The sequence below is a fragment of the Larimichthys crocea genome, chromosome XIII (genome assembly GCF_000972845.2).
Source record: "Larimichthys crocea isolate SSNF chromosome XIII, L_crocea_2.0, whole genome shotgun sequence".
Lineage (NCBI taxonomy): Eukaryota > Metazoa > Chordata > Actinopteri > Sciaenidae > Larimichthys > Larimichthys crocea.
In genome coordinates this window covers 27297325-27311983 of record NC_040023.1, presented here as the reverse complement: position 1 = coordinate 27311983, position 14659 = coordinate 27297325, and the positions used below count along the sequence as shown (strand labels likewise).

Here is a 14659-nt window from a genome sequence, read left to right as displayed (position 1 = left end):
TGCATATAAACACTCCCAAACACGCATACACATAGGAGGTACACACCCAAATTGTTCCAAAATCAGAAATAAAAATCTCATGTATGTTTACCTCCCTCACTGTGGTATGTATCCTTAGTGAGGTAAATTGACTGTTGGAAATAATATTCTTTCATTTATTGTAGTCCCCTTAGCATCACACAATAACATTACATGTGACATGTGCAGTGCCACCTTCTGGGAGTTACTTGACCATCCTCACCTTTTGCTGTGAGTAATTTCCTCAAACAGTATGTTAAACTGTACAAGACCACACATGGATCTATGATGGGATATGGGTTCAGTTGTCTAGTGCACAGACGATGGTGATTCTCTTTCTGCACACCAGACTTGAAAGCTATTCGACAATTATACTAGAGAATGAAATCATTTTTGGACGTCTTCACAGGATGTGCCCGGATCTCAAAGTTGTGAAGATGTTTTTACTTTAACCAAACACCCAGAAACAATTTCCTCTGGAACATTAAAATAATGTGTTAGCATGAGACCAGGACTTGCAGAACTTTGATACATTTGACACTTTCAGTCGTGTGTCACGACTGAAATATTGTTGTTGTTATTTCCCCCTTTTTTGTTCTCTCTATCTGTGTACCTTTAAAATGCACGCACTTACTCATTTAAATCTAATAATTTAATTTGACGAGGGGAACTCTACCTGACTCTGCACTCACTCAAATTTACATTTATATTGCAAGTGCTGGAAACTCACCAGTATGCCGGCATCTGGATTAGCTTCCCATAGAGTGCAGTGCTGAAGGAAGGGATGATGGGGATGAGAGGCAGGAAACCCCCTGTACTGTCCTGGCATGTCAAGCCTGCCTGAAACCCAAACACCTGGAAAGAAAAAGAGAGAGTGTGCGAGGGATGGAGGAATGGAGAGAGGAAAAGAGGGTAGGAAAAAAAGAAACAGACATGGAAATTCAGAAATGTATAGATCAAACCATTTATAGGATCAACAAAAAAAAACATGTCAGCTCTCATTGAGTTCACACAGCTTCTGAAAAGAAAACAGAAGCACACAGCCAGTGCTGTCGTTCTCTCATCTCAATCAATTGATCTGGACCGATCTGTCTTCAGCAGACCTGCTGCAGCCCAGCACTGGCTCTTACAGAGACAGATGAAAGACAAAATCATCTTATCAACATTGTTTACTGTACGAATAGCTGTCAGCAAGTCCTTCATACATTCTGGGAGGCACTGTGGGAAATATATTTATACTGAACCCTCAAGAAAAGAGTTAGAACAGCAAAACACTATCCTTGCTCTCAATTAACAGTACACTTTACACAACACACTTTATAACCCAGATCAGATGGATCAGGTCCAGATTGGGCCAAGATTCCAAAGTCACTGCTGAGTAACATTAAAGTTTTTCTTTTTTTCAAGAAAGAGATTTTTAGGTTCACTGACCTCATGTGTCATTTCTCATAATCGTATTCTCATTATCGAAGCTCCTGCCACATAGCCAGACACATAATGTACTGCAACTTCAACGTTTACATATTGCTAATAGTGAGCCTGGCGGATGAAGTCCTGTTTAATATTGGAGGTAGTGGATGATGGCTGGGCCCAGCTGTCCCCCATGCAGCTGCTGTATGCACAAAGCAGGACTCATTCAATCCCTGCCTGCAAGTGAATGTCTATTGAAACCACTTTGTTGTGCAGATGGCCCAGAGCAAAGACAAAACTGAAATGATAATTAATTTTACATTCATATTACACACCAGCATAGTACATTAAGCTCAATTGTATGATTGCCAGATACAGATGTAGACATAATAAAAATCCCACATTGAAATGTAAGCTTAGGGCCATATAGCCGCAGACTGATTCACTGCAGCTTCCTCTGGGAGACAAGGATCCAAATTCTGTTCTCTTCTCAGCAGCCCAAAGCAACTAGTTATTCAAATAGCCAGAGTTTCCAATTATGATCAGTTTATTTACTTCTGTGGCCTCTTTGTTGAGCAAACAGGCTGACTTTGAATTCTTGTCTACAACCATGGAAAAGTGAGACAATAGCTAACCACTACCCTCAAGACAGACACCTTAGCTTTGACAGCCAGTGTCAATAAAACACAGATTAAGATAAGCCTTAGTTTATACCCGTTTCAAATCACTTCCTGAAGTTGGTGAATTGCGGCCACAATGACCTCCACCCTGTCATGATCCCTCTGCCAAAATCCAGAGGCAGAATTAGTACCTTGGCAGATACAGATACTGATTGGCTGATTGGTCCGAATGATCCTTGGCCACTGACCAGCTGACTGTTAACCCTGCAGTGACCCTATGATAAGGACTACCAGCATGTTGTCCAGCAAACATCCTGCCTTAAAAAAACACACCCAGGCCATACCAGGCCAGACCAGGCCAGACTGGGCCACCCCAGATTACTGCAGATCTGTTATCCAGGCTTCCTAAAAGGTAGATTAGCTGAATTCTATATAGACTCCACAGGGCCTGCAAGGAAATTATAAATACAATCTCTATATTTATAATCCATCTATAGGTTAATTTGAAAAGGAAAGTGGAAGGTTAACATGTATTTACTTACTTACCTTACTTAAATGTTAAAAAAAGACCTAACAACAAATGGTATGGAGTAAATGTGTAGAAATAGCACATTTTGTCTCACAATTGTCCCCACATCCCCCTTAGGAACTACTTTTCTAATTGCACAACTTAACATAGTAAAAAAGCACTTATCAGATCAGGCAATCGGATGCCCAGCGATTTTTTTAACTTGTTCTCTGAAAAAAACTAATGAATTTGTCTTATTGTCTTATGTCATTGGCAACTGTAACTGACGATGAATTTCATCTTCAGATTCGAACTACCAGTCACAACTTAACAATGAATGCCGTGACAGGAGACTGTCATAGCTGCACAATACAAACCTGTGGTGTGCAAGGTGAAAACCATTAAGTAGACCAGAGTTGGACTGGTGCTCATCAGGAAGCTTAGTGCTGAGATTTTTATGACCAGGTGAAAAGAGGTCATCAAGGTCATTAAAAGGGCCATTAGAGTGATTTCAGAGAAGAGTTAAGACACTGGCCATGCGGCTCACCTACTGACTTCAGTCTATAGTGCATGGAAACTGAATTGTACAAATCAGTAGATGTGTATTTATATAACTTGAAAGATGACAGATACAAAGAGACAAAGTAACTTAAATAAATAAATAAAACAGAGACAGATACAAATCTCTGCAAATAAAATTGCAAAAGAAGTTAAAGGGGTAATGAAGTAGAACTTGTTTTCCAAATATAGCAGATGTGAAACAAAAAGAAATACACAGGTCTAGACTGTCCAATCCTCTGACTTTTTTCAATTTTTTGTCTACAGAAAGGAAAGCTGGGATTTAACTGGAATATTGCTCTGCTCACCTTGAGGTAGAGGTGTGCATAGCAGTGATGCAGCAGGTTGTCGGAAGGCTGGCTGAGATTGCTGACAGTGCTGACCAGCTCTGGAGCATACATGGGCACAGAGTGTTCAACATTCACCCTTTCCACTTGGAACTGAACAGAAGGTAGAGGACGCACTGGCTGAAACACTGGTATGTTGACTGGTCCCGTTGCAGTCTAGGAGATTGAGGACAAAAAATGGATTAAGTGGTTAAAAGTGTTATATCACTGATACTGCTGTTCAAAAGTCAAAATGTCCACATCAGACTTCGTTGTATATCTTGGATCTTTTTTATAATTATGTGTATAATGACTTGATTAAATGTTTTTATTGCATCTTTTTACAATGGGCATACTGTATAGTCAGGAAATAGAAACAATACAATACAATAAAACTGAACTAAAATAGTTATACAATATAATGTCATCTGATTTCACCCCCTGACTTTGCATCACTAGAAGTGTCTGTTCATCAGGAGTCCATGTAATTCTTTCTCTCAGCTTTGAATATGATATTTTCACACCATAATTTTATGCAACCACCCATGACATATTAATGAGCCTTCAAAAAGAGGATCTCAAGAAAGATAAGGACAAAGATAGACAGATGTTTGAGAACAAAGTAGATGTGTGTATTACCTTACACCCCATGATGACAGGCATTAGTGTGTGAAGGAGGTTGAACTCTGCCATGGAGATGGTGACTGAGACTTGGAGCAGAGTGAGACACGTGAGTCTGGTTGGGATGAATTCCTCTAAGCTTGATATCTCTTCTGGTGTAGCTGGACCATGGCTCTCCTCAACCATTTCTACAATGACACAACAGAAAGAATCACATTATGTCTGGAACAAATACCGTAGCACAATGCAGGGGTGCACTGAAGGGAGAGGGTGAAGGGTAAGATTAAACATATTATTACAAAAACAACTTATCTTCCTATGTTTTACACAAGTGAATCTAACCTCAAGTATGTGACCAGTGGTGCATTATTTGAAACAAAGTGATGGAGTGGGAAAGGCCAAAACATTTGGATTTGAGGACTAAAGATTGTTTTACAGAGAAAGAGTGTGGCTGTAAAGCACACCAATTTCTTTGAGTGGGCGCCTCTCCTCTATGCCTGCAGCACTAAAACAATAAAAAAGTATTTTCCAACAAAAACCACCACCTCATACACTAAATAAAATAAACATCACTGTAAAAGTACTGGCATCTCCAAGCAATATTCATTACTGTGGCTCTTTCCCAGTAGCTTTGTTTTTGAACCATCTCATAAAACCACTCATTCAATCAATAACCAGAAACATCCGGAAAGGCTGCAAATGAAGTGAACCAAGTCAACATGGAATAGAGGCTAGCAAGGTCAGCGCTCACCAAAGTAAGGAGTGACCAGAGCACTGAACCACTAAATCGTGTCCAGGGCCTTAGGTGGACCAAAACCTGAGCCCTTTGTTACTGAACGGCCTTGGCTCTGGTCCCAGGACATGGGTTTGTTTCAGTTCAGTAAAGGTTCTGTTGGGCTTCATTCCCAGCTCCAAGGTGGGCTCAGAACCTGATCCCAAAGCTGTCTTGCACTTTGGCCTACTGCCGTAGGCCGCATCAGGTTCATCTGGCACTGCCATGTCTAATCTAATCATATGCCAGGGCTCAAGTCAATGTCCACAGTCAACATTCAAATTCTAAAATACATGCAGATCACATGGTGCGGCGGCATGATTACAAACCACTTTCTATTTAAAAAGGACACAGAAAAGGTGAAAATATGATAACAAAAAACAAATGTGTATGCCAACATACACACACACTGGCACACAACTATTACTGTCACGCCCTGCCCTTTATTTTCCTGTGCACAATAAGAGATCCAGCTCTTGTTATTTTGTTCGTTCTATTGGTCTTAGGTAATATATGTATCATAAGTCATTTGCAAGTCACCAGCCAATTGGGTTTCCATTCACAGCTAATTTTGGAGAGTAAAATGAGTCTTCCTGAGCTCTTGGCAAGGAGTGTACAAGGAGGAAAGATAGTCATGTCTTTGACCTCCTGACCTCTACTTTTCTCCTGGCAAGCATACCTCACGAAGCCAAGGCTGAAGAAAATAGCACCTGTCACCAAAATCATTGGCAGACCAGACAAAACCTGGACTGTCCCAAAGACAGAACATCTGTCCTTTACACTGTAGAGCCAAACTCTCAGTTGACATAGATGCAAGCTTTGCCAGTAAAGCTACCAATATTTCTATTAATCATACTGAGAGGAGAGGAGAGGAGAGGAGAGTAGAGTAGAGGAGAGGAGAGGAGAGGAGAGGAGAGGAGAGGAGAGGAGAGATTGGTTTAGGAAAATACGTAAAGCATGTGTTATTTCATCACTCCATCTGTAATAGCTACCTTGGTGAAAAATGTTGCCTCTTTTATCTCCTCTCAATTTCTCAATCCCCCCCAGGGGGGCTTAACTATACTGACCCTTCTCCGGTAAATACCAGAGGGTACAGACACATATAGAAACAGGAAGGAACACACTGACCTACCCAGCTTTAGTCACAAGCCCTATAGTAATTACCCCATCATCTATTATCTATCGCAGATGCTGAAACAACCGAAACCAACGGATGTTATCGTTTCGCAAAAAACAGAGTTATTGCTACAGATATTACACACAGACACACATTCCATGTTCTTTCACAACATCCCAAGAATGAGCTCATCAATAGCTGTGCAGGGACGATCACCAACAAAGGTGTTTGGCTTATCCTCCCTCATGTGGTCCAAAAGGTCACTACTTTCATGTACAGCTGTGTGCTGAAAGATGGGTTGTGCAAGGAAATAACAATGTGATGAGGATATAGTAAAGTGCAAACTGTTGCAGTATCCAATTATTGGCAGAACGGAATAGTAGTAGAGTAGAATAGAGTAGAAGACACAAGAGGAAGAGAAAAGAGCCTATGGTAAACCCTTTAAACATTTAATCAGCAGTTATAGCAAGTGATATAGATACCAACAATTATTTTTTGACTGGTTAGAACTCAAAGCAAACATATCCATAAACGTATAATGTAATTCTGACTAGCAGAAATTCTAATTAAATTCATTTCTCACTAGTCAAAATGTTACTTCTTAATACCAACAATTACAACAATAGAATTCTAGATATCTAAAACTCAATTCTGATTCGTCCAAATTAAATTACTGATACATCAGCTTGGAACTGTAAAATGAATACACTAAAAATTAGGGCAAAATATTCCAAAAGCATACACTTATAAACAGGGAAACATCTAAAAAGGTTACCATAGTTACACAACATACACAAAATGAATATGCTAATTTGGGCAACATATCCTCAATAATTTGTTGATGCTGATATGCATTGTTTCCACTAGTCACAATCCTTTTTCAATCCATGTGGAAATTTAATTTTAGATATCTGTAATTATTATTCTTTTAAAAGAAAGGGAAAATCAATATTGATGCTGATATCTATAACTATATCAAAGATATCTGTAAATTAGTTTTGACTAGTCTAAATAGATCATGTGAAAATATAGATTGTTAAAAGTCATTTCTATTCATGAAAACTAAATGCCTACTCATGGACCCTACTAATTAAATGTTAAAAAAGCTTGCCATAGAGAGAAGGTGTTGAAACGAGTGTAAAGTTAGTTGAGTGTAAGGCAGTACAGTAAAACAGACAGAGCAACTGTTAGCATGAGAAGTCTGACCTCGCTGTGGTTTGCAGTAGGGTTCATACTCGTGGTCCATGGCACAGGTAACCATCTTAAGGAGGCGGTGGGCAGCACTGCTGTGCAGCCTGACATCAAGAGGTCCCACCACCAGCCTCTTGATGGATGTCTCTTGAACAGAGGGTACTACCTCCTCCATACTCGCCACCGAGAAGTCCTGAGAGCCTAAGTACAGGAGAAAGATTAAAAAAATACTTAATATCTATTGTATTTAATGTACAGAATTGTGTGTTCTTGAGCTAAATATTTAGGACACCAGCATTTTCCCCATATCCCTTTTCTTAATTAAGTATAGAGTCGCCTCATTTGTTGCCCGAAAAAACAACAGAGATGGCAGTGGTGTAATGCAGCAGCAGGGAGCAGCTCACACAGCCGTGAACCACTGGAATGATGAATATTCCAAATGTCCACTTCTCTCACACAGCTGTCCCTTCATTCATCGCAGGCCCCTGTTCCAGAGGTCCACTTAAAAGACTCAGCTCCCCGGCAATAAAAAGGAAGAAATTAAAAATAAAAGAAGGGGGTGGATAAACGGCAGTGAGGGAGAAAGAGGACAAAGGGTCGCAAACTTTTTTTATTCCCATTTACATTCCACCACTGACTGCCCCAAACATTACAGCTCAGAGAGTCAACACTATGAATTCCCTTTTTTTTTCTTTGCTGAAAAGGCTTGCGGATGGGAGAGAACCTCCAACTGAATTCTGGAGACTTATAAAGGGCAATGGGCAATGCCACATCCCCTTCCCTTCTTCAATGACATTTGGCTGCAATGGATTAGGCCTAATATCAACCATATGGCTGCAGTTAGAGAAGTCAGTGGAATGATGAGGAGGCTGAAATTAGCCGGGATTTAGACAATTTAAAAGTGTCTCCATTTCCCAAGATTAAAAAAAAAAGTTTTTAATCTGCAGCATTACTCTAATGTGAAGTCAATGGTGAGTGTGACCTGCGTTGGTTAGTATTTCGGTTGACTCAGAGTTTATGTCAGTCCCATGGCAATGGAAGCTAATTTGTTTGGTTGACACTGGATCTGGTCCGCGTCCGAGAAGAACAGAAACACTGACAAAAGAGACGCATTCCAATTGGCAAGTGTAACCACAGCCGTCCCGCAGGAAAAGAGAATGACACTTATCCTGCTGTCAGAAATGACTTTGACAGCTCAGGATGCCAGTATCAATGTTTTTTTTAATTTAGATTTTTATCTGTTGCTGACAGCAGGAGGAAACAATAGCCTAGTCAGAAAGAGGCAGAGGCGGAGAGAAGTTAAATGAAAGAAAAAAAAAGGGAGGCAAGTGGAACAACACAGGTGACATTAGATTCCTAATTAATCTGTCTGTTCAAGTTATTATTTGGTTCCAGCATATCTCAGACCAGAAAAGGCAACTATGCACCATATGATGAAAAATTAGCACTGCAGCTGGTCGTTACCACTCTTTGAATCATAATCGCCTAACAACGCCTCCTTATGCACTTTTGCCACTTTAGATTTCTTTCATTAAGAATGAAAGAGTTTTTTCATCTTAGTACTTGAGAATGTCAGGTGTCACTGTCATACTTACACAGCGAGCAGATTTCCAGCAGCAATGAAATAAAATGCTCAACAGTCACACACTAAAACACAGAGACATTTGTCGGCCAAATATAACATTTCAAATTGAAGGGAGAATGCTTTATCTCTTAATGGGAGCTTTAGATCTTTCAGACTTGAATAAACATTGTTGAGTGCTGCAGCTGAGGAATGAGAAATCCTGCCCGTCTTAAGGCTTCTGCCAGGAAGAGTGACACCTAATTAGGCAAAAGGAGTCTATTCACTTTCTCAAGAGCTTACAGGTAAAGAGACAGGGGGAAACAATGTTTCAACAAGCAGCAGGGAGAAAGAAACTCAAATACGTGTCAGCGCAGACTAAACACTTCTGACAGTTGCCCTCCAGGTAAGTTTGGGGTGAGAGCGAGGACAGGAAGGGTCAAGGACCAGGTGGCTGCGACTCAAACAAGACAAGCTCTTTCTTCAAGTCTCCAGGGGGCTTGTTTGACAGAGAAGAGAGAGAGAAAGAAATTGAAAGACAGAGTACGAGATAGAGAGGAAGAAAGAGCCAGGCAGAAAAAAGGAGAACATGACAGATTTAAAGAAAGAGAAGAGGGGGCAAGGTGAACAAACAAGCTCTGTGGGGAGGAATGAATTAGACAATACCTTTGCTGCTGCTGTTCTCCATTGTGTATAGATAATCCATGTAGAAAGCACCAAAGCGCTGCATGCCTGCTATCTCTGTGTAGGTCTCCTGTTAAACAAAAGTAGAGTTAGGTAAACATGGCAGTAAAGGAGCAAACAAGCTGATAGCATTTAAGAGTGGCACAGACTGGGGTCATGGTGGCTACAGCAAAAGGGCCCAAATCAGAGATAAAAAATAAATTAAAAAAAAAGACATGAGACATTCACAGGTTGATCTCTTAGTATGACATCAACAATATGATATTGTTGGCTATACCATACATATACAACAATATCACAAATATTTGGAACTATTTAAAAAGACTTGAAATAAAGGAATATACTTGATCATCAGGTTGAAAGTGTTACTAATCTGGTGTTTAATTAGAATACATCAGCTTTTTAGAGTAGGGAAGTAATTTACTCGATATCAAGTCTGTTCTTTATTGAGTAAGATAGGATTGATAAAAATGAAGTGAAAGTTTCCTCCTTAAATTAATGCTTGGCTGTATGCCACTGGAAATAAATATCTTATCTACTAGAAGATTGGACTTTTCCATTATAAATCAAACCTGACCGACTGGGATCATGGCTGATACTTTCTACCTAAAATTGTGAAATGCTCTTTAGAAATATTTATATTATAAGATAGCAAGGTGTAGCTATTAAAAGCATGGATGTAATGTAAGCAATATGTGCACATCTAAAAGAAAAAAGAAAAAACTCGATCGATCATGATTAAAGGACTTTGCAACTGCAAGTTACCTAACACTAAAACAGTAACTGGCCAAAACAGTAACATTCTGTTCCTCTTAAAGCTGAACAGCTGCTGCACCCAATTCAAACAAACTTCAGGAAAGGTACACCCTATTACAGGGCTAGCATACATAGAACACAGTCACATTCAGATCTACAGGCAAGTAAGAGTTTCTATTTGCCCTAAACCTATATGTTTTTGGACTATGAAAGTACACCAAATCACCCAGAGGAAATTGAAACAGACACAGGAAGAACATACAAAGTCCACCAAGAAAAACCTAGCTGCTCAGCTCAGGTTTTAACCCAAGTGACAGAGCTAACCACTGAGGCTCTGTGCCACCCCCTATTCCTTTGAAATAAAACCTACAAATAAGTAAAAGAGGTGTGGATTTTTCTCTTATTTTTGATCTACCTTGGTGTCAGTGTATTGTTATACTATAACTTGTCATCATTTATTAGTCTGTGGGTCAATAGCTATTGACCCTGTCAGAGACAATATTTGAAAGTTATACTTCTATTGCACATCAAACCACTGGTAAATAGAGGGAATGAGTGAGCAAGCAAGAAACAGAGAGGAAGAGAATAAGAGAGGCCCCTCTGACACACACATTTAACACCCCCACCCCAGACTTACCCACTAGTTCTCTAAACAGAGATTTCAATAGAGCCTTATCAGAGAGGCAGGTTAATGAGTAATATTTATTAGGGGGATGCTAATGGCTCTGGCATGCTTTTGGATCAAAGCCATTGGCTGGTTTCAAAACCGCAAATGAATTAACACGAAAACCTTTGACTCTTAGACTTTCAAGTATGGATAGATGGATGGATGGATGTCCAAACAATTGCTTCATTGAGGGTCATGAACATTTCTGAGCAGAGTCAACACTAGAGCTGTGATGGCTGATGAGGGGAGCTGAGAGTTATCAGGAATAATGGCTTTAACACTACTACTTAAGATACTGGGAACATTCCTCTACTGCAGCCAGCAGCTGGGTGACTGACAGTACTGGTTTAAATAGGAATGATTTATTTAGGAGATAAACTTCTGAGAGTTAAAAAGGACAACATATTGTATTGCTAATTGTGGTAATAGCTTCCATTCTAGTTTTTCCAGATGAAACCTAAGGAAAAACAGGATGCGATTATATCAGATTATTGTTTATTGACCCAGGTAAACTACTGTATTAGCAAAGTATGCATTAGTGTGCTTGCTTTAGCAAGTCACTTAAGCTATATCCAGACTAACATATGTTGGGAAAAAAAATCTTGTGTTGTCTGGTTTGACAGTGACAGCCTTTCAGAGAACCCTTTATATTTCCAAAAGTAGAGAATCTTATGTCTTCATAAAACGTCTTAGCATCAGCCTTGCGAATATTTGTTCTCTCAACAGCTTGACAACTTCAGCACTACAGATGTTTCGTTTAGTGAGGACTGTGTCAATGGCAGGTGCTGTAAAAGTAAACAGCATCAGTGATTTAATTATGTTTAATGCATTTTCTCAGAGTATTGTTGTTGGTTGAATAAGTCTGTTGCTGTGTAGGCCTGTCCGCCCAGCTGTGAAGTGTGTGTTGAGTTGGTTGTTGGCCTGGCTTGGAACTGACTGCTTAATTTTTGCCATATGGTTTAGTCTCTGCTATCAGTTCAGTGGGTGTCCTTTGAATGCTTGGTGGTTAGTCTTCGGGGGGGAAATGCTTGATTGCCAATATACTGGATATGTCACAAACAACCTGTAATGTTGGTTGGATTCACTACAGGCCAACTGTTTTTCTCATGCAGCTGCATGGCTGCTCTGAGGTACATTCTCTCAGAGGATTTCAATCTGAAATACATGGTCTGCTACTACATTTTGGCCTTATATTAAAGCTAAGGAAGCCTTTTTTTTAAACCACTAAAACGGATTTTGCAAAAATTTAATTTCCAAAATAAAATGTTTGGGAACTTTATTCCTTGGTAAAATAGTATCAGGGATGTGGATATCTAGAAGACCAGAATTTATTGTGACCTTGTGATTAGCAGCATCCAGGATGAACTCAGCCCTGACTCCATTGTTCTCTGGACTGCGGTAGTCAAAGAGAGAGTTGGTAAGGTATGTCATTCCTTTACTGTTAAGGCTGTCTCCACAGCTGAAGAACACTGCATCCTGCAGAGACACAGAAAAGAGAGATGAGGAGATGAGGAGAATCTATATATATTTCAAACTATTTAATATTAATAATTAGTTATCCCTTATGTGTAATGCATATAGGTGAAGATACAATTTAAAAATAACCTTAGGAAAAAAAAACTAAAAAGCCATTAAAAGCATACAGTTCTACTACTTTACATACTGCACATTGTGAGATTGCTGTGGACACAGTGATGTATGTGGCAAACACAGAACATTTTAGTGAATTACAAAGGGCAGCTGGATCATAATCTTCCATAAACAAACCAGACCACATCTCTACCTCCTTCTGAAAGCTCTTGGGAGCAATAGAGGCTGCAGGAGACATGGTTTAGGTGAAAGTGATCTCTTTTCGAGGCTTTAAAATTCTCTTATAATCTTTCTCACTCGTTTTTCCTATTTTTTCCTTTTTCCTTGAGGTTTCTAGGCTGTCTTTACCTCTTCACGTCGATGCATGTTTTCTTCAAAATCCCGTACTCCCATGATGCCTTTCAGACAGAGTGCCCGGCAGCCCACAAAGCCAATCTGACAGTCGAAGAAGGGCTCCCCCATCATCAGAACCTGGAATAAACACCAGAGGAAAACCTCAACCTTCAACCAGTTTTTATACTCCAGAATCACTCATCTCTACATGAAGAACAATGTGTATACTGGATAAACTCTGGAGCCCTTTTCCTCCAGTGAATAAAATAAGGACTACAAAGGCTTGTACAGTGAGAAAACAGAACTCAGATTAATTTATCAAAACTAATATTAATATTCTGGGCTAGACAGTAAAGAAAACTGAGAGGAGACTGTGACAGTGTGAGGCAAGTTCAAACTAAACATAAGGGAGGGATAACACCAGCTTCAAAGCTAAACTTAGAATTTTAAGAATCATTTTTTCTCCAAGGAGAACATCCAGGATGTAAAGTGTCTTAAATGAGCAAACAGAAGCCCAGTAAAACCTAACTGTGCAATAATTCACAGAAATTAATGACTGAATTACCTTTTTACATCGCAATAAAACATAAAATGTGAATTAATGACAGTTTAAGACCAAATTTACTATGGACTTATCACAAGGTTCTCCACCGTGACCAGTTTGAGGCTACATTGGTTTGTGGTGCTGTTGAGGTTACAAGCTTATTTCATTGTGATAAAAAGAGCAGGGGTCAGACAGCTTCCATTTTCCCCTGTATGTGTGTGTGTGCGTGTAGGTGTGTAAGTGTGTGTGCGTGTGCGTGTGTGGTAGCAGTTCAGCAACCCCTGTAACCAGCAAGGTGTGGTTCTCTCTCACTTACTGTGCCTTCGCTTCACCCAGCAGACAACTAAGCAAAGAGCAATCCAATAAAACTTTACGTTTCACCACACAATAATTACAAGGCCTAGTTTTCCCTGTTTTACTAGCCATCCCTTTGCCTTTCAACGCTCTCACTTTTGGTTCCAGTTCAGACTGCTCCCTCTCTCTTCCAGCAAAAGCATAAATTACAGAAATTGGAATTGGAAATCTCTCAGAATTCTCACATCTGGTAGAAAGCTTAGGAGCACAAAACTCCTCCAGGTAATCAGAGAAAAAGGTTTAAAAATATTTTCTACACCGAGGAGGAAATGCGGAAATGATCAGACTCGGGCTTGACTCAGACAGAGATTACACTGTGTTCACAACAGGCTACGGATTAGTGATCTGGAGAGGCTTTATAAATGTACTTAAGGAGGGAATTAAGAGGAGCCTCTGTCCAACCATGAATAAAGAGACAATGATAATAATAACGAAGGATCAAAAGGGAGGACGGGGATCTTTATTGGTTTGTTATGACCATGCTAGGTAAGATGGTTACTTTACAGAGCACTGAAATTAAAAAGTCAAAACCTGATGTTGATTTTGAAAATAATAATCATCATTAATATTGGTTACAATCCATATATGGACATATATGGATTTTCACATTAGCCGTAGCCATATTTTCAGGCAACAGGTTAAGAGTTAAACAGAAGAGTCTTACCTCAATAGTGATTCCCTCTTGCTCCAGGCATAGGACCTCTCTGGACTTCACCTTCTGTGGACTGTAGTAGCTGCTCTCTGACTGGGTCTCTGTCAGCTGAGACAAAGGACAAAGAGACAAAATGCATTTTATATTCGTTAGAATGGTCAAAAATGACTTAAAAAAATAACTTAAAAACTACATAACTTAGCAGTCATATATATTTTGCCTTTGAGTTGACCAGGGTAGAACAAGAAAAGCATCAGTTTGATTTAATCTGTGAAAAAAGAAATCCCCACAACAGACCATGAAAAGTGAAGACTTTACAAACTTTAATTCTGTGTTAGAGTAAAGACGTTGTGACAGAGTTGGATCCAAAAAGTAGA

At 39.6% G+C, this 14659-nt stretch overlaps 1 protein-coding gene across 6 annotated transcripts in view; it reads right to left on the bottom strand.

Annotated features, from left to right (window-relative positions):
* Positions 1-14659, bottom strand: part of vps13b (vacuolar protein sorting 13 homolog B) — a 312301-nt gene that overhangs the window by 257863 nt on the left and 39779 nt on the right. For all 6 annotated transcript variants that reach the window (XM_027286990.1, XM_027286991.1, XM_027286992.1 and 3 more), the window contains exons 9-16: positions 14295-14390; positions 12748-12870; positions 12148-12285; positions 9369-9456; positions 7157-7342; positions 4080-4249; positions 3423-3617; positions 749-873 (exon numbers count right to left, since the gene is read on the bottom strand). In XM_027286990.1, the coding sequence (XP_027142791.1) occupies positions 749-873; positions 3423-3617; positions 4080-4249; positions 7157-7342; positions 9369-9456; positions 12148-12285; positions 12748-12870; positions 14295-14390 (1121 nt within the window). The remainder of the gene's footprint in view (positions 1-748; positions 874-3422; positions 3618-4079; positions 4250-7156; positions 7343-9368; positions 9457-12147; positions 12286-12747; positions 12871-14294; positions 14391-14659) is intronic.